The sequence below is a fragment of the Macrosteles quadrilineatus genome, unplaced genomic scaffold (assembly GCF_028750875.1).
Source record: "Macrosteles quadrilineatus isolate MER2022 unplaced genomic scaffold, UCM_ALF_1.0 Scaffold_4__1_contigs__length_99947679, whole genome shotgun sequence".
NCBI lineage: Eukaryota > Metazoa > Arthropoda > Insecta > Hemiptera > Cicadellidae > Macrosteles > Macrosteles quadrilineatus.
Genome location: NW_026542597.1, coordinates 60479004 through 60498531, shown reverse-complemented (window position 1 = coordinate 60498531; position 19528 = coordinate 60479004). Strand labels below are relative to the sequence as shown.

The following is a 19528-nucleotide window of genomic DNA, read 5'->3' as shown; positions in this document are numbered from 1 at the left end:
TGTGCAACACTTAATAATATCATAAATGGTTCACTGCCAAATATATGCATTCCTTGATTTCAATAGTACTACTTCAACTTTTTGTACTAGTTCTCAAACATTACGGTGTAAGGTGAAGACCCCTTACAAGAATAATTCTTTTGAAAGAAAACTAGTTGTTTTGCCCGGGTGGTGGGGGCATGAGAATGACTGGCTGGGTAGCCGGAGGAATTGAAATGCTCCATAGCAATGATTAAGTCACTGTTGCCAGTCCGATTCTGAGAAAAGTCAATAGCTTTTTGAGGGCTCAAAACCGGACCCAGCTGTTCCTGATCATTGGGCTTAAAATAAATGATCCTGACTGATGATGAACCAGGTTGATCTTAGTCAGTAACAAAGCTACATAGATAATCTCACTCCATTCTACAATCTCCTTCGCTCATATTTGGGTTTAAGGCGTGCCCATCTCAAAAAATTGATAATTGATAGTTGATAACATTTATGATACAGAAGAGAATACTGTAATGTGGGACTACTGTAAAAACGCAGTTTAGTACACTAAACCATGGATTATACAGGCAAAGCTCGATCGTACTTATTGCTTATTTTGACAAAGTTTCTTATTAAGACTTTCCATTCAAGTATCTGGTTGATAGGTGTGCTGCTTACAGTTTTCTCAATATTTTGTGTTTCTTATGAGCTTTATATATAGTTGAAGTACATCCAATAAATCAAATTTTTGTGTTAGGCAAGATAAAATTTGTTCACAATTATGTATTTGAGACATTTAGTTTCTATACAAAATTAACTATACAATGCTTTAATGCTCTCCTGTTTTTCTTTTGTTCACTTCCCTCCAGCAATATTGGGCTATCAACAGCACACTTTACTGTACTCACTTACAAATATCGAATCACAATAATCCAATTGCAAACACAGCTCAGACACGTGCTGCTACCTGCCGGAGTGAAGCGCAATGACTGACATATATAATAACAATAAATACCACAGTAATTGCAGTATATGTGCAATGACCTTTTCACGAGCTCTTTGGAAGCGCTTGTGTGCTTGAGTTCCATGTTTGTCCCCTGATTCTTTGCCACTTGCCAATGATTCAGTATTGCAGTTCTATTAATTGCAACTGATTAACCTTCACACAATGGGTATTGGTATTATGTCATGATTATGACATTTTCATAAAGTACAGTACAATACTGTATAAATTTCTAACATAAAGCTTTGACTTTTAGACTTTTGATACCAATGAAAAGACCAGACATCCCATTCCCATGTTAAAGTTGTTGCCAGTTTTTGATTAAAATCCTTAACAAAGTTGATGTGAGCCATTGACAGATTGTGCTGATCTAAATTACTGATTTCTGTCAAATACACAAACCTTTTTACCAATAATTCAAACTGATGGAAAACTTATTGTGACCTTAGCAACTGTTATGACCCATAAACTATGTTAGCAACAATAATAAGGTATACAATTTATTTTTAGACACTAGCACATTCTGTGAATGGCTTACTCAACTTTTATTTTATAATAAAAAAAATGCAATAGCTGATTCATACAAACGGGATGTCTACTTCGGTATCCAATAATAAAATAAACTTAATTGTGTACACACTATTGGTTTTAGGTTTAGGTTTTAGGCTATGATTTTTTAGGGATGGGGTAGAGTCATATTATTGGAAAGCCCAGATTATCAAGAACCAAGAGGTTCAATTGTATTGAATATTGATTATATTGTCAAAACCAACTGCATAGTTCGATTTACCACCTATAGTCGGGAAAGTTGAATTGAAAGTTTGCAATTGAGGGAGGAGCCTATTTACCACGTGCCTTCGAAGGAGCCAACGAGGACAGTGCGGTCTTGCCAAATCTAATAATACCAGCTGATTTGAAAATATTGTTTATTATTTTAATTAGTGTTGTCAACGGGCGGTATGGCAACGTCGCACTAGCCTTGTCTTGTGATTGGCTGCCGCCAACTGCAAACTTTCGTGGTCCCGACTTTAGATGACGTAGGTGTATTTTTTTGTGATATCAGCTGATTATTATGTATCTATCATTTGTCAAAATACATATTTTGCTTACCTGCCCATCAGTGAAATTAATTGCGCATGCACACTATGATTAATTAACTGTGTGATAAATCCCCCATTAAATTGTTTGGGGTAAATGTTCCCAAGTTGATTGAGATGCAAATATATTGAAACTTGTATCTATAAGGTATAAAGAAGCGTGTGTTTTATGAGAATATATCTGAAAGTTATAATATTTTAAAGCTTCAAATAAGAGCATGCCATTTCAATGGGGTACTTAACAAAAACACATTTGTTATTTACACATTTTTTTATTTTCTTTTTTTATTATGTGGCTACCACAACAATTATTGAGTACAGAAACATTAGCCTCAGATGAAGTAGTTATGCTCATGTACTATTGGTAATTTTGCTGTTGCAGCAGTTGGTTGGCTTAGAAGTAATACCAAAACTTATTATTACGCAAAACGTCATGTAAAAAACTAGAACGTTTTCAATTGTGCTCTTCAAATCCCAATTTCATACAAATGTCTAAAACAGTCTCCTTTAAATTTTGGGAAGACCGAGTGTTGACAATCCTATGACTAAATAATTAAAGGTAAATTTTATAAATATTTTAGGTAAATAACAAAACAACAACGTAAAATAAAATAGGAACAAAAACAATATTACTCATGGAGTTGAATAAAATTAAATCAATATCGTATAAAATACAGTTATCAACAAAACAATAGCGTATTGAATTATTCTATCTAAAGTAAAATTATTTAATGATTTTCATAGAACTTTTAAAGTATTCTTGCTTATTAAAATTATTCTCTAAAAATTTGTATTCTGGTAACTACAGTCATTACATTGCGAAGAACAATATTTTAGTTATCTCTCAAAACTGTAAAAATTATTCTTCGTTTTATATCTTACCGGAAGTTGGCCCCTGCTAACCCCTATTTATTGTGAGGACTTCTCTGTATTGTTTCTAACAAAACAACAAATATTCTTTTCCCAAATACAACTGAGAATGTTATCATGGTTTGGCTTAAAACACGAGGCAATGGAAACACAAACACAGAGTAAAAAAATACAAAGACTCAGATATACAATGTTTGATTGTTATAACCATCCTTCAAGCCGCTAGCCTACATACAGATAAATCTAACCTAATACACAACTACGCCAAGAGTGAAGATAGATTATTTTACAACCAAAAGATTAAATTTCAAAATGGCACAGTTTAATCATTTACAATACGAATCTCACTAATTGATACTGATGTTCCATCAGGCATTCGTTTAAAATAATTTATCTTCCCCTGAGATACTCAGTTCTAGCCCTAACACATCCGACACGATACAAGGCACAAACTTTCCAACAAGGCCTAGACTTGCCAACCCATACACATAAACCATCTCGTTCAAACACATGTTAAAAGAACATTTCATTAATGAAAGTAAGACAAAACAAGTTAGAATGTTACACAACTCTCAAGTTGTTTACATACAAATGAATGCAACTCTCATAAACATGTATATTGACATTATATCGCTGACTGTTACCAGCGATTTATTTCATAACCCCAACTACTTAGGAAAAATTATGACAGTAGCTTTAAAAGAAATACCACAGAGCGAAGTTATAATACTTATAAAGTAATTTCAACAAACATTCAGGATCATAAATCGCAGGGGAGAAGCAAATATAAAAATGTTTTTTAATATAAAATGAAACAAAATATTCATAGAATATCTGTACTTATTTACAACATCAGGACCTCGCGATCAGTTTAAAGTCTATTTTCCTACCTTACTCGTTAACATGTAAAAGACATAATTTATAAAAATGTATAGTTCAAATGCTTATGGTTAGGAGAAAATCACATAGGAACGAAATCAATAACAGAAGTCGAACAATTGCATTCATTTAAATCATTAATTTATCCTTATAGATTAAGATAATTATAAAATCTCTTTTCGGTCTGTTTAAAATACCGAGAGTAAATTTGTGTAACGTTTATTTAAATTGTACCCATCATAACAAATATATTTAAAAAAAGGATTCAATAGTCATTGCCTAGTAAGTTGTTACAAATGTTACACATTATACATTGTTACAAGATAAAAATATTTTTCCCTCCTCTCTACTCTCAGATATTGGCACAAGTAATCATCTCCAATAAGGACAATACAATTCTATAGCGTGATTTTTTGCCAATAGAACTAAATTCTGTATCATCCCTTTTAAAAACTTTAGCACAAATCCCAGGTATTTTAAACAGAATCACACAAGTTCACACATAAATATTAATAAACAATTAAGTAGTAGAGTTCTTCCAGTATTTACATTGCGACTCCGTTTGGATACTTGATGCTGAAGAAAGGTTTGCTGAGCATTCGGTCACAGCACTGGGGCTCTAAAAGGTACCCGACGCAGAGGATCACGAGCAAGGCAATGTGGAAGGGAACACTGGCCCGGAACACCCGCCACAGCCACCCACGGGTGGACGAGCCTCGGTCCGGGTCGCTGTCCGGGTCTGACGGCATGAAGCTCATGGGTCCAGAGTCTACGTCGTCACTTCTACAACACAAGTGAATCCTGTTTACCATGTTATATCAGTTTAAAGGGATGAGAATTGAGCTAATTTGTTTATATACTATATGATAAAATAAACACGGAGAGTGTTAAATCATAAAAACTACCTTAAACCAAATTGTACCAACAGAAAAGCCAAAATGTTGTCTGCAAATAACAATGGTTGAAAACGTACCACACTATTTTTTATAAATAAATTACATTGTCATTTATCTCAATAACTTTTTGTAATAGGGACTCATGATGTAGAACCAAACTAGTTCTCACTACAAACTGTTTTTGCTCCAAACAAAACACTTAAGTTTATCGAAAATACTTTCCCATCTCAATTGATAATGATAATAGTGATGAATTCCAGTTGATTCTATTGCTTTATTTCTAGCCATAGGCTTAAAAAAGTGAGAAAGGCTTAGCCTCTACACTCTGAGGCAAACATTTTTTTGCTATAAATCGCACAATTATTAGTTGTAATGTAATTTGATAATTTAGTCAATAATTTAGTTAATATCGGTAAATCCTTAATAATCAATGCATAAATTGTATCTTCTGGAAGGATTAGGCCAGGAGAAAATCTGACTAAGGCTGATAATGTTTAAAGCTACCAAAATACGACTACCAAGCAGGTTAAAGCTAATTTCATGGCCAACCAAACTTGACTCGTACGAGGAACCACAGCTGATTGCAAGAACCAACCTAACACGACTCATACTAGGAACCACAGCTGATTGCATGGCCAACCAAACACGACTCGCACTACAAACTACAGCTGATTGCAAGGCCCTGTGTGTGGCCAATCATAGCAGAGCCATTCATTACTTGGCCACTCCCCCAACTACAATACCCGGCCACTTCCATCGCTATTTATTTATTAAGTGAACACAATTAAAATTACGCTGTACAGTTACTCAGGCGCCACCCACCCTGTCCTGACCAGCCTCTATATCATTACCGTGCAATTAGAGGGTCTCCTCATTAATACTTGAGATTGTAATTGATTCTTACATTGTATAGATATTTGCTTTATGCTTTTCGATTTAATTTAAATTAGATTTCTATTGGACTTAGGAGTTATGGGCAATTGATAGTAGTAAATCAACATGCCAAATTAAAGTACTTCCAGTAATTAAATTAGTTTTCATCGTTAAGTTTTGATATAAATTAAATGTTCCCAAAAAAAAAGAGTTTTTTGCAGTTCAAAACTGGACCTAGCTGTCCTCGATCAGTCAGTAACAAAACTACACAAGGCATCTCAATCATTTACACTCATTCTTGATTTATATCTGGAATAAAATACACAGAGTGTGTCTCTAATAATATGTTGTTTGGTTGTAGGTATTGGAAAATAGACCATTATTTTTACAAAGTTAATTTAAAATATCCTTAACAATACAAAGTCATAAAATTCAAGAGTTCCACAAAATATAAACAACGGGCATATCTACAGTCAAAAGCCAAGAAGATATTGTGGGTGTTTCTGATCCGTTGATCCGTTAATGCAAAGTGGAAGCTAATCCGGGTAAGTCGTTTCACTCGGGACCGCTTAAGGTTAAGAAACCATTAGAATTAGTGAGTTAGCAGACGCTGGCAAACACAGCTTAGTTAGTCTTTTATTTGGCAAATATTGCCACATAATGTGAGGGTGGTGTACAAATCAGGCCATTCCCATGCGTAGAGCGCGACGAGACACCACTGGCGTCTTCACCCTTGCGACAATTAGTGACAATAATGTCTTACGACATTTGCGCTTATTTGTTTTTAGTTTTATTAGGTAATTAAATTTAAGCTTGGTTTTTCACTTGATCAGTACAGTTTTAGGTCAACTTAGTTTATAATCAACACTCGTAAAAATGTATGTTGTCAGTTTATGTTATAATTCATAGGTAAAGATTCTTTTTCACGTTCTAAGTGATTTTATTAATAGTTCTTATTTTACTCTACATTGGTTCTTGCATTTTTTTCTACTAATAAAATCTACACACAAACAAAGAATTTATGGATGGGAATTTAATTATTTTTTGTGTGTTAAATCAGTTTTTCACTCAATCAAACAGCAAAATATTTAGGTTTTATATTGACTTTTTAGGTATGTTTTCAAGACATGTAACTAGATTTTACAATTTTTTAAATTAGAAAAAGTTTAAAATAGCACATTAACAAAGTAAAGATTTTGTAACAAATATGTTGCATAGATACAAGAACAATTTTTTATAGTTAACTTGACTTTTTGTAAAGGTTTTTAATATTTAATAATCTTGATCAATGTTTCCCAACCTTTTTCCTGATGTACCATCAACAAGATACAAATATATTGCGTAACACCTAGAGGTCCGGTTTATTAAAATTGTTTTTGCCTTCCTAACTAATCCATTTTCCTACAATATTTTACTAAATTGACAAAAATTCATATCGCTACTAATCCACCACATTAAAAAAAATATTAATGCCATTATAATACAAGGTAAAGACAATAAAAATATAATACAACATTTCAATGAGAAGGCTTGATGTATAGAAGCCAACTAGTGAACCTCTGGTCTGTGATATATTGCGGGCTGAAGTTCCCATCATTTCGAAAGAAAGGGCGAGCTTTCCCAAGAAGTTTATATTTTTACAATTGATATATCCAAGTAAAGTTAGCCAACTGTGTACTGGGAACCAGATTTTTAACTTAACTCATATTTTGTAAAGACTACTATTATTTTAAGTCAGAGACACTTAGGGATGGACCTGATAATACTAATAGTTGAAAACGAGATTTTTCTTTTCAAGCAGAAAGGCCAACTTAAGTTTTTTTTTTATCTCTAGTAAAAATTACTTAAAATGGCAATAATGATAAACATAAATCTTCAGTCCTTATTGAACTGTTCTATGTTATCATGGCTGTAATCTGTGATTGTGAAGACTCCTCATCCTTTCCTGCATTCGTGGCAAAGTTGACAACTTATCCCGTGATCGCGTAGATAACATCACCGTCTACCACCACAGCAACATAAACATCTCACAATTGCATCACCTCTTGGGATGGCGGAAAAGCCATGAACATCTCTTGCAAACACAGAGGCACCATCATCGTTCCTCATGATTGTTGCAAAGTCGTGATCATCGCTGAGAGTTAAAACAAACCCTATCTTGAGAAAATCCCAATCAAACGTAATCCAGCTCAAGATCAAGAATATATTAGACCTAATCCAAATATTTCTTGAGTATTAGTAAGATTATATTGAAGAGAAAACATATCGCAACTTGTCAGGTTACAAACTACTGCTATTACAGACTCTCAAAATCCCTCTACATAACCCTATGAAACACAACTTGAGTTTACTGTGTATATAGGGGAGCGTGGATTCTATCAATCTGATAATGCCGCAACCCTCTTGGACTAGCCGGAAGTTATGTTTTAAACAGTTCCGGGCAAGAATCTTCTACCTTCTAGGTTGTAGAGGTGGGGGAAAAGAGTTGTATCTTACTTGTGAGCCAGTGATGACGTAGAGGTGCGCAGAGAGGATGTCTGATGGTCCTCACTCAGAGCTACTTTCACTATCAGCTTCCTACAAGTGTTTTGCAGCAGCCTCAGCTCCGTCTCTGCCTCGTCTATCCTCTGCAGCACAAAGAAACATGTCAAACATGAAGCAAACCCCTGTATTGTGGTGTTTTTCAGTTAAAATCAATAGGATAGAGTATCTTCAGTTAGGTAATTTATAGTGACAAGGAATCTTAAATCCTTAGTTTGGACATGGATGGTGGATATTCACTTTTTTCTCCTAGGAGTTGGCACATTGATCTTTAATCAATGATTAAATTTAACATAAGTGACTAAATTGATTACTGATACCTAACTACTGATGCCACAAGGATCTTGTTTTACTTCAATAACAATAGGATTAGTGATCTCTCATAGTAGATCCAGGTACAACATTACAAGTGTCTGAACTTCAGAACAAAGCATGAAGAATCATACCATTATGAGTAAAATATATCGTATAGATTTTTAAAGATTTTCTTAAGAAATAGAAGTTCAGCTACGAAAAAAAAAGTTTAAGTGATTCCGAGGGGAAAAAGTAACACTTTCTCTGTGTTAGTTCCATTATAATAATCTTGCACCTAACAAATCAATATTTGGTTTCAAAATTGATTCCACAATATCAAAAAGTTGGCATTACAACAGATGAAGGATGAGTCAATAAATTAAACTAAATCTAGTCAAAGTGTAAGTTGATTGCACGTTATCCAATCCACTCACTCTGGTTATGTCCTTGATGGCTTGACTGTTGGGACTCAATACAGTGTCTAGTTGGTGAGCGAGCCGTCGCAGCGCGCTGAGTCTTCTCTCTCTCTCACTCTCCAGCTCCGAACCTGAGTCAGAGATGCCAGAGTCTGACTCTGGACAGCCTTCTGACACTAGGATCACAGGAGTGGTGGCGTTCAGGGCGCAGAGACTCTGCTGAAACAAACAATTGTTGAACATCAGTCAATCACATATTTTGTTGAAACAGACAATCTAGAAACACATCAACAGTGGACATGCTCAACAGAAATCAGTAGGCACACTCCCTCTATGACTCTATGTCGATTTTGAATCTAAAACTGGCGACAACTTTGATATATGAACCGAATGTCTATAGTTCTATTCATAATCAAAGGTATCACTGAGAGACACTCCTAGAGCTGATTTATATTACTTTTTAATTTTCTGCTGAAATATTAGGCTATAATCTCCACTGAAGAAGGAACTAAATATAGCATTTGTCTGAAGATTCCCAGATGATTGCTATTGGTGCTGTCAACACTGATACAATATACAAGTTGATCAAGAGGTGAGTTTTAACCAAATTAAACTCTCAAAATAATTGGGGATTTTAAATAAATTCTTATCCACCCTGTGGTGTGGCTTTTATCAGATCCCTCATTACAAGGAGTGGCTAGGGGGAGGAGCTTTCGCAGGCACTCTGGTGCCCAGAGTTACACGATTTTAAAATCTCAGGTAAATGTAAACATTTACAACTGCTATAGCTGTTCTTGAACTAATTTAATTATTATTATTGTATTCCTTTCTATGATACTTTTTCCAACAATTCCAAATCCTAACAGTAAGCTCAGGAGCAAAATTTGCTTGGAAACCCAGCCAAATTAAACCACCACTGTGCCTTGATAAATAAATACATTTATATTTCATAAATTATTAGCTATTCACAATTAAACTCTTTATTACCAAACTGAATCTCACCTGTGAGCGGAGGTCTTGTTTCTCACTGAGCACCTTGGCAACGTCGATGACTGAGGAGGCCACGTTCTGCACACCGACACCGTCACGCAACGCAGAGTCCAGCATGCGCAGAGTCTGTTGGTCCGAGCGCAGAGCTACTGTCAACTCCGTCAGTTGAGACTCTAGTGTCTGCCACGTAGCTGACAGCTGTGATAGACTGTCTAGCTGCTCTGACACTCTGCAACGATAAACATATGTCAAGAAACTGACGTGAAAATACACTCCCTCAGAAAATTTAAAAATTATCCTTTCAAAATCTAGATTTTGACGTCTGAAGTACTTACAAGAACCATTCTTCACAGTTAATAAAATTGTAATATGCTTCAAGAACAAATAAAAATCTAGATTGTTTTCTGCGATTTAAATAGACAATTCAATGCAATGATGATTAACGATGATATTTAAATACAAGGTGTGTCCAGAAAATAATGGGTAGCCTTATATTTAATGGGTTTGAGAGTCCTGTTGTTAAAAAGTGTTGTAGGTTGGTATAAATAACCCAGAAATATGATATGATATAACGCTCAACTGTGTTCTTTGATCACTTTGACTTTTAAAGTTGCTAAGGTTGGATAGGGTTTTTTTATGGAACAAAGTAAAGTGTGACAATGAGTGTGAAATGTTAGCAATGACCTACTATATTGAATCTACTATAAGAAAATTAGGAACTTCCAAAGATAAGCTTGAAGATTTAATAATGATGACCGCCTCAGCACATCTGCAATCGATTATAACAAAGAAAAAATTAAATAATATTTTTTTATTTAAAAATAGCAATGAGAAAAGTGGTTGATAATGTTAGCACATCTAGTCGTCGTAATAAATAAATATTTTGATAAAAATAAAATTTCCTTGAATTACAAACCCCTTACAGTTTAATTGTTGATAGTGACCAAACAATATGCTTGCTAAGTTCAATCTGTTAAAATAAAATCATTATTTTTAAACAAACCCGTAGAAATAGTCAAGACTTTTTAAATACTGTAGTTGACTGAATGTTTGAGAACAATTGCATATAGCATAATATATTTCGAATTAACAAAGTACTAAAACCTAAAACTAATCAGTATCAGCATATTCAAACATTATCTTAAGCCATGATATAGAGCTCCCAATACTCTAAGTTCTAAAATTATTATTTTCCATTTTGGTTTCAAGTTGTATCTGTTTCTGTCCAGTGTCAATCTTGAAAAGCACATTCTGGCAATAAGGCAGCATCGTATGACCCCAGAGTCCAGCCCCAATAATCTGCTCCCTCAGTAAAAAGAGGGTTCTGGCCATCAAGTTGACGTTAAAAAACAATCTTCCACCCTAAGTAAAGTGTTATTGCTGTGGCCGCAGTCCACTTACTGACCACAACGCCATGTGTCATTGCACACAATGTATTCTACATCATTTGTCAAGCTTGTTGCTTTAATACAACTTTTTCATAAGGATTAAAAGAATATAAATCTCAATAACAGATTATATAATATAATTTAGGTTTTTGTGTGTTTTTAAACAAATCATTTTAAGCAAAAATATCCAGCAAACTAGTTTAATAGCTCAATGGGGTTGACTTATGTGACAATCGTAACTAAATTTTGAATTACTGAATTTAATGATTTTCTAGATCAATTATGTATATTTTAGACATTTTCCTGGGAGTTGAATGAGTAGCAAGAATTAATCAGATATTAAGACATCTTTTTATTTAGATTGGCTAATATACGATATCACAGTAGAAGAGAGTCAAGGCATTCATTTGAAGTCTAGAATAAAATAGATAAATCAAAACAAATAAATCTAATATTTGGAAAAAAGTTACACAATAATTTAGGCTCTTCGTCAAAAAGTATTTATTTTGGTATTAAACATCAAAGCTTTATGCTAAACATTTTATAACCTTTTTACCCATCCAATATGGGCAACTGTTCACCCTGTGAGATATACCACAAAGTCCCAACAATTTAAGATAGTTTATTTTTTTAGTATTCTGGTATTTTCATGTACCAATGAAATGTTTCAAGTTTTTTGTAGGAGGACAGTCCAAACGTCCCAGGTATTTTGACCAAATGTTAATCTTTTGTTCGAAAGCATCATTAAATGGGACCCCAACAACAACCACCATCTGTATCTAGAATCAACCTAATTTGGGTTTGAACCAGCAGCCCTCAGATTTGAAGGTGAGCGCTGTGACCACAATGCTGACTCGCTGACTCACCTCTTGTTGGTCTCGTCCCAGACGTAGTAGAGTTCGTTGATATCCTCCTTGAGCCGCTGAGCAGCTTGAAGTCCGGCCTCACTCTGCGCAGAGTCTGTGAAGAACTTGTGAACAGCTGAGTTGACCTCCACCAGCTGAGCTTTGCGCTCTCTCAGGTTGGCTTGCTCAGTCTGTAACAGGAGGATGGGGACATGAACATCTACTACAGTATCAACTATCAAACTGTCACTGTTACCAGCTTTACATCCTAGGACTCTACGTTCTAGCCGGGAATTGTTTTATACATTACTTCAGGCTTGTCCTAGAGGGTTGTGCTGGTTGCGGCACTATCGTATAGATAAAATCGATTGGTGATTGGCGGGATTTGGACCCGGGACCTCGAGCTCCGAAGCACTTTACCAGTAGACAAAATCGTTCCCTAAACTATCACTAGTAATATACTTGCATTTTGGATTCGGGAGTAGACATTTCATCTGTATGGACCAGCTGTACCATATTTGTTATAGAAAAAGAATGTAGTTGATTTGGTTAAAATGTTACCTTATTTGTCAGACATCTTTAATTTAAATCTGCATGTTCTGTTGGTGGCGCACTTTAACTACCTCAATTTTGATTTTGATTAAAAAGCTTTTGACAACTTTTACATGCTGGTGAAATACTTCTGACTGAGGCCATAGGTATTGGACAAAGCAACTGTCTTTATGTTAAATATACTTCCAAAGGAGTTGTTAATGGTTATGAGCGTGAGATATTTCAGTGATTCTAACGTAACACACATAACTTGTACATAATTAGCTTCTGTGTCAAATGTTGTCTTGTACTAATTGTTTAGGAAGATTTAAAAATCTTTAATTTTTAACATGCATCAACATAGGTCATAGATTAAAATGTCACAACAAAAATTAAAAACCATAGATTTAATAAATAATAATTTGTTTATCATTGAGAGTCTCATAAGAGTTAACGCTGTTACAATTAGAACATTCTGGTAAGATCCAAGACTCAGGGTGGGGGGATAAGTGAGGCTGTAGGGGAGGGTGGACAACGTGACCCGAATACAACCCTCTTGCTGCCTTTAGAAAAATACGTCCCCATCCCACCTCCCTGAAGAATTTGTAATTTACATATTTTAGCCATTGATCACAAAGCCTACAGCCAGTTTTCTTATTTTCCAACAATATTGTAATTCTGAGAAAAATTACACAGTCCATTTTAAGCAATAATTTGTAAATTAAATCAATTTGCCTTATTTGGTAAAGTAAATTTCTGCTTAAATTTAACAGTAATTTCTTGTGAACTTCAATATTGACTTATGTGGATTTTAAGTTATCTGTGAGCACTCCAGTCTTAACAACCCAAGTTGTTTCATGTTTGGGCTCTTGTCAAACTGGACTGAGGTGTTTGACAATGACATTCACCAAAACATGTAACACCTTTTGATTGTTACAATTGGAACTGCTGACAGGTATTGTAAGATCTAGTTCAGCTTGAAGTAAAAAGTTCCATAAGTAAACAAGTAATTTTGTAAATTCTTACAACACTTGCAGAATAGCCATCTTCACAATATGGCCATCTACTTGTCGTGAACTAATTACAAATCAGACCGATTAAACTGGTTCTGTTCTGTTGCTGTACGGTTAGTTGATTGACCTCTAGAATGCAGTTTACAGCCTATTTGACACAGTATTGGTTCAATAGTTTCATAAGTGGAAACCGGCAGTTCTTTAAAATGACTTACTCATAAGATCATAGACCAATAATGGTTGTAGCACAAATCCAGAACCTTGATCTAAGTCTAAACTAGTAAACTGGGGCAAGACTAGTTCTAAGAGTGTCTCATAGCAAAGCTACCATAGTCCATAGTAGTAGAAAGGTTACACAAAGAAGTCTTAATGCAGCCTTGACATCAAACACCTCATATGGGAAGTTGCAACTTAGTGAAAGTGATGCCATATTGAACAGCTGTGCAGCTAGATTTTATATCTTTTGCAACAGTAATTTCAAAAGGATATTTCCCACAAAATGTTTTTGTCGGGCAAGATAAGTTTATGAACTCAATAAATTTATCCTTGTATATTTAGCCGATAAAAATTGTAAGCGTTCAATAAATACATTTTATACTTCTAAATGTAACAGTAAATCTAACAGGGTGTTTTATAGAAGCTACCTCTGGTCACTTACAAAAACTAATCCAATCCAATAATCTAAACCAAATCAAATAGAACCATCTGTGATGCAATTCCTCAAAAGTAGCATAAGGCAACTTCAAGGCCAAACTGCCAAACACAAACCTTATAATTGTATCTTATGGAAACTTTTACAGTGAGGATAAATAGATCATGTAAATTGTAAACAAATAGATCTTGCAGGGCACACATAAACACAAGAACTCTTCCCCCACCACTGACGATTTGTATTTTGAACAGTCATCTCAACAATTACGTGTGGATTAATAATATAACCACACGAGTCTAAGGGCATGACTATCAGTATTTGTGATAATTTTCCCTCATCTCTTCCTACACATAATCCTAATTGGCACAATCATAAACCTCTGCTATGTATTCATTAGGTTTTTGTTTGTACCTTGACTTGTACAATCTTGAGCTCCAGCTGGTCTCGGTCCTCCAGCGTGTCGCTCCTAGTGTCTGCCACTCTAGAGGTAAGGTCTGCCAGTTCTACTCTCAGAGCCACCATCTCTCTCTGCAGCGACCTCATCCTCTCCAGCTCATCCGTCCTCATCCTCAGGTTGTGCCACTGCTCCATCATGCCTGCAACACAACAACACGTTTGAAGAATTCCACAAGCTTCACAGTTGATATAATAGTACAGTTGAATAATTAAACAATATATATTTCAATTAGCATTGATCAATTCAATTAGCAAGACAATCAAAATACTTGTGAGGTATATACAGTAGACTCCCTCTTATCCGGACAATTTTTAACCGGACACTCTGTGGAAATGACATCTCTTTAACCGGACTAGATCGGCAGGAAGTGGGCAGTACTGAAACAACTGTTCTTGTGGGAAAGATTTGAGACCAGTGATCACATGTCTAAATACAATGCTCTCCTGAATTTAAGTTGAATATCACAGTAAAGATCCTTTTTTTGTGAGTTTTTGGGGACGTCGGTTTAACCGGAAAACCCATTATCGGGACTGGCCTCGGTCCCGAGGAGTCTGGATAAGAGGGAGTCTACTGTACTGTACAAAAAACAATCTCATTTCATAATGAGTAAGATCTCATCGATAGTACAAAAACAAGACAATTGTTATCTCTAATATCTTGTGGTTTGCACATTTTGAAGCTGTTAAATCTCCTGCCAAAAAATACTACTACAACCTGTATTAAATAAGGTGTCACCAAAATTTTTAATTATTTAGTTTTTAACACCTGATTATTGTGAAAAGAATATCAATTGAAATAGCAACTCAGGGAAAATTTGAAAGACATAAAGTTTTCATAAAAAAGTGTATGCATTTGTTTTTAAATTTGCTGTTTACTCATTTCGAAGTCACTTGAACAGACCACAATAAAATGGTTCATCAAGTAAAATTTAAAATGTTGCATCATTTCAATGGAATTAAATAGCAGGTACAAAAAAGTGTTAATGTTTCTATATTGGACAATTTTTCGTCTACAATTTCAGTCAGTCCATTTTTGTTAAAGAGTTTTATCTAAAAAAATAATTGAGACTATCCCCTATCAAAGTACTTACAGTTCAAATTATTATATTAGAAGAGAAATTGAATGCCAAATAGGCTGCATCCAATGCATAGTCAAATGTTATTCATGTTAAATTCTTGAAGAAGTTAATTTAAAAATGGGTTGTTTACATTTTCAAGTTTTTATCACAATGCTCCCTCTATTTCACATTATTATTGAACCACAGGATTTTATATCGAAAAGTTTAAGATGTCTTTAAAATTCAAAAGTACATTCTTGATAGGGAGAGAAATCATTTTCGTGTCTTATAAAGAACAAAAAGTGGCATATCCTGTTTGTTGACAATAGAGAAATGTAAATTGTGTTTAATCACACCTGAATATTAAAAGCCCTGATTTACACACAATACACTAAAACATCAGATATTTTAACAGGTTCAATCTAACAAAGTCAACAAGCTGCATTCAAGTTTGACATGATCCAAATTGGTACTTTGGTATTGTAGCGACCACACCAATAAAACAACTTCCAAATAAGATTAAATTAATTTAAATAACAAAATCATCATAACCTAACCACCCTTAGGTTAGGTTATAATTGTTATGAGTGGTCCGTTAGGTGTATAATACCAAAGTACCTAAAAATTAGTTTTGTTTGAGTAACTCATATTTTGAAGTTCAAAAGAAAACTGTGGCTTAAATTAGTTTGTGCTAAATCTCAAATCTAACATGTGTGCAAGCCTAAAACTTTCTCAGCATGATCTATAAACTACAGGGATGTAAATTATCGTGCTAGTAAAATTAGAAAGCGGATTGCAAAACTGGTGATGGTAATTAAAGAGGCATCATCATTATAAAGAAATTAAACCAGTTTTTCTACCATGACGTCTTCCCATGCTAATCATTTTTAGAGTTACTGACGTTCAAGAGGAAAACAACAGAACTGGAAGTAGGCTTACTGTTTTAGCTTTCAGTAAATATTTCATCACATCTTCACTATCATTTGTTTAAATTTTTAGTGGTACCATAAAACAAGAACTTTTCAGTGATAACATACCTAACATGTATTGCAATATTTAGCAGCCTAAAATCAGCATGACTATAAAACCGTAATTGAATAACAATTAGTAGGCTTGTAGCTCATAACGATCGATGAAATATACAACGATGCTCATTACATTTACGGTTCCACGTTAAACGTTTATACTGTAGTTAGAGCTATTAAACTGTTTACCAAAAAAGGGTAAATTTACTACCATAAATAATTATAATAACCTTATCTACATTTTTAAGTTAATCAAACTATTAAATAGTTCTTAATTTTGCTTATCAAATAAAAAACTAATACTGTCACAATACATGTCCAAACACTTGTACCTATTCCTTTACAGCTTATTGAACCACAGATTCTGATTCTCATGGAGTTTTAAGTATTAAAAAATATAATTTTTACAGTACAGTATAGTAAAACACGCTGTTAATATTTTCAACCTTTTTGAATCTTGGAGTATAAAAACTGAGAACTGAAGCATCTCGTTCTAATTTCATATTTCAAATATTTATATATTTTAAAAACCATTTACATGCATGAAAATTATACATAAAATGATATCTATCACAAAAAAAATATCCTTATCAAATGGAGCAGGCCCAATAGGCCTATGTAATTTTCCATTTGGACAAAAACCATTTACCGACAAATTATTCAAGTTTATTACACAATGGTAAGGGAGGAAGTTATGCAGCCAGGTGTTAGCGTCTGTTCAACAATGGGACGAGAGTGACGTAACAGTTACGCAAGAGCGTAACATTGTCGCTACGCTGATCTCACAGTAGCGTAACGCATCGCTTAGCCACACATCATGTTGTAGCCTATTGTTAGGAAAACATACTAGCATGAGGATAATATTGTTTTAGTTGTAAAATGTTTATGTTATGCACCTTTCACGTGGCTTTCACATTTAATTACTATATCCAAGCAAAATACAGTTCAAGCTTTTAAGTGGGTTGCACATTTAAAGTAAAAAAATGGGTATTGTTGATTCAGTAGTAGTGTCTTATAAAGTGCATTTTATGTAGGCCAACCTTGCACGTGAAATGTGTATATTATTGACGAAATCCAAGCAAAGTAGTGTAAGAAGGTTTACAATTTGCAAAACATCAGTCATTAGACGATTCCAAAGTGGAAAAAATGTTTAAAACATTCCTGTTGTGAAAAACGTCTAGAGCCTAATGACTTAATGAGGATGTAAACTTTGCAGCGTGTAATACGAACAGTTTAGAAATTGTCATAAAGATTAATACAGTTTGTGATAGTGACAGCGAATGTGATGGAACCTCAATACTACTTTAACAATTAAAGATCAGTGCAAAATATGGTCGGGACTTTGAGGAAGGGCTCGTCTAACTGAACACGGAACTCACTCAACAAGGGAGAAGTTGTTCAATGAGTTTCCTATCCTACAGAGCTCGACATAAACAGCAATAAATAAGTCAACAGAGCCCTAGAGTACCGGAAACTTACCGGGGACTACCTACATCTGTTTATAGAATACAGTAAACATAAACCTTTCTCAGGACTAGACATAATCCTCACCTAACAACTATGTCACAGTCCCAAAATAGGCTACGTTAACAACAACATTAGATAAGGCTTTTCTATATCATTGTAATAGCTTTTCTGAGTAAGTATTATTTATGATTTAAAGTAATTTTGTAATAAGTTTGATCGTCAAATTATCGAAAGCATAAACGCAATAAATATGTGTGTTAAATAATGTCGTTAAAAATGGCAGGATTATTTGAGTAAAGTAGGCTCTTCAGCTATAAGACAATTATATTGCACATTTCAAAAGGTAAACATACGTAAGGAAAATAGCAAAAACACAAAATGGACTTGGTGCTAAACTGAACAATTGTCTGGCGGAAGCTGTTTTCGAGCATGACTTGATAGGAGAGTAAATTATAAATTCAAATATGATATGTTTTGGCAATTACTTAGCTTAAAATCTGTTAAATCGCTAGAAAGCAAAGATTAAATCAATATTAATTAACTTGGTGGATTCTTAAACTTACCCGGATAAGATTGCTCACGTATGCGTGCTAATCATATCGCTGTGTCTGTTGTTGTCTAATTAGCAAAAATGCTGTATCTGCAAGAGTAAAAACTTTCGGCCGGGTAACGTTTCAAATTACCATGTTTGACTAATTGAAATGTTATTTCCACCTACTAGGAATCCACTAAATTAGAAAAAGGTAGAACCTAAAACATATCTAACATGAACCTATCAAATCTAACATCCTAAGCATTTAAGTACCTACATTAATCGCAAAAAACTATTTAGGCACATTATGTATACACCGAGTGACGAGAATTCAAAAGACTAATATTATGAATTAAATTACAAACTCAAAGGTTTGAGAATGAAATACAATTGTAATTTATGAATAGACGAAAATTGTGAACGAAACAAATATTACATTCTTTTCCCAGACAAGATCGTTGTAGTTGCGGTTTTATCAACAGACATCACGTTTTTATCAACGCAAGCAAATTGTAGGCCTAGAATTCCACAACACCTTGTGCTAATAGCGCAAAACATTGCAATTAGTCAGTTACTTGGGAATTCATTTAGATAAAACCAGTAATTTTAAATAAAAAAAATAAACATCATTATGTGTGGTCAAAAGACCCACAGCCTTCGAGAAGTTATGTTCATATAAAAGTGAGATCTTTACTAAACCAAGTTTCCTTATTAATAACTTGTACAATCAAC

At 34.3% G+C, this 19528-nt stretch overlaps 1 protein-coding gene across 5 annotated transcripts in view; it reads right to left on the bottom strand.

The window, feature by feature from the left end:
• Positions 1–2322: 2322 nt before the first annotated feature.
• LOC128992693 (uncharacterized) overlaps positions 2323–19528 on the bottom strand; it is a 410155-nt gene continuing 392949 nt past the window's right edge. For 4 of the 5 annotated variants that reach the window (XM_054416401.1, XM_054416398.1, XM_054416400.1 and 1 more), the window contains 6 exons: positions 14670–14854; positions 12084–12253; positions 9842–10058; positions 8858–9058; positions 8085–8215; positions 2323–4602 (listed from right to left, as the gene is read on the bottom strand). In XM_054416401.1, coding sequence (XP_054272376.1) covers positions 4365–4602; positions 8085–8215; positions 8858–9058; positions 9842–10058; positions 12084–12253; positions 14670–14854 — 1142 coding nt within the window. In that variant the 3' untranslated portion in view covers positions 2323–4364. The remainder of the gene's footprint in view (positions 4603–8084; positions 8216–8857; positions 9059–9841; positions 10059–12083; positions 12254–14669; positions 14855–19528) is intronic. The other variant, XM_054416399.1, reaches the window with a different exon arrangement.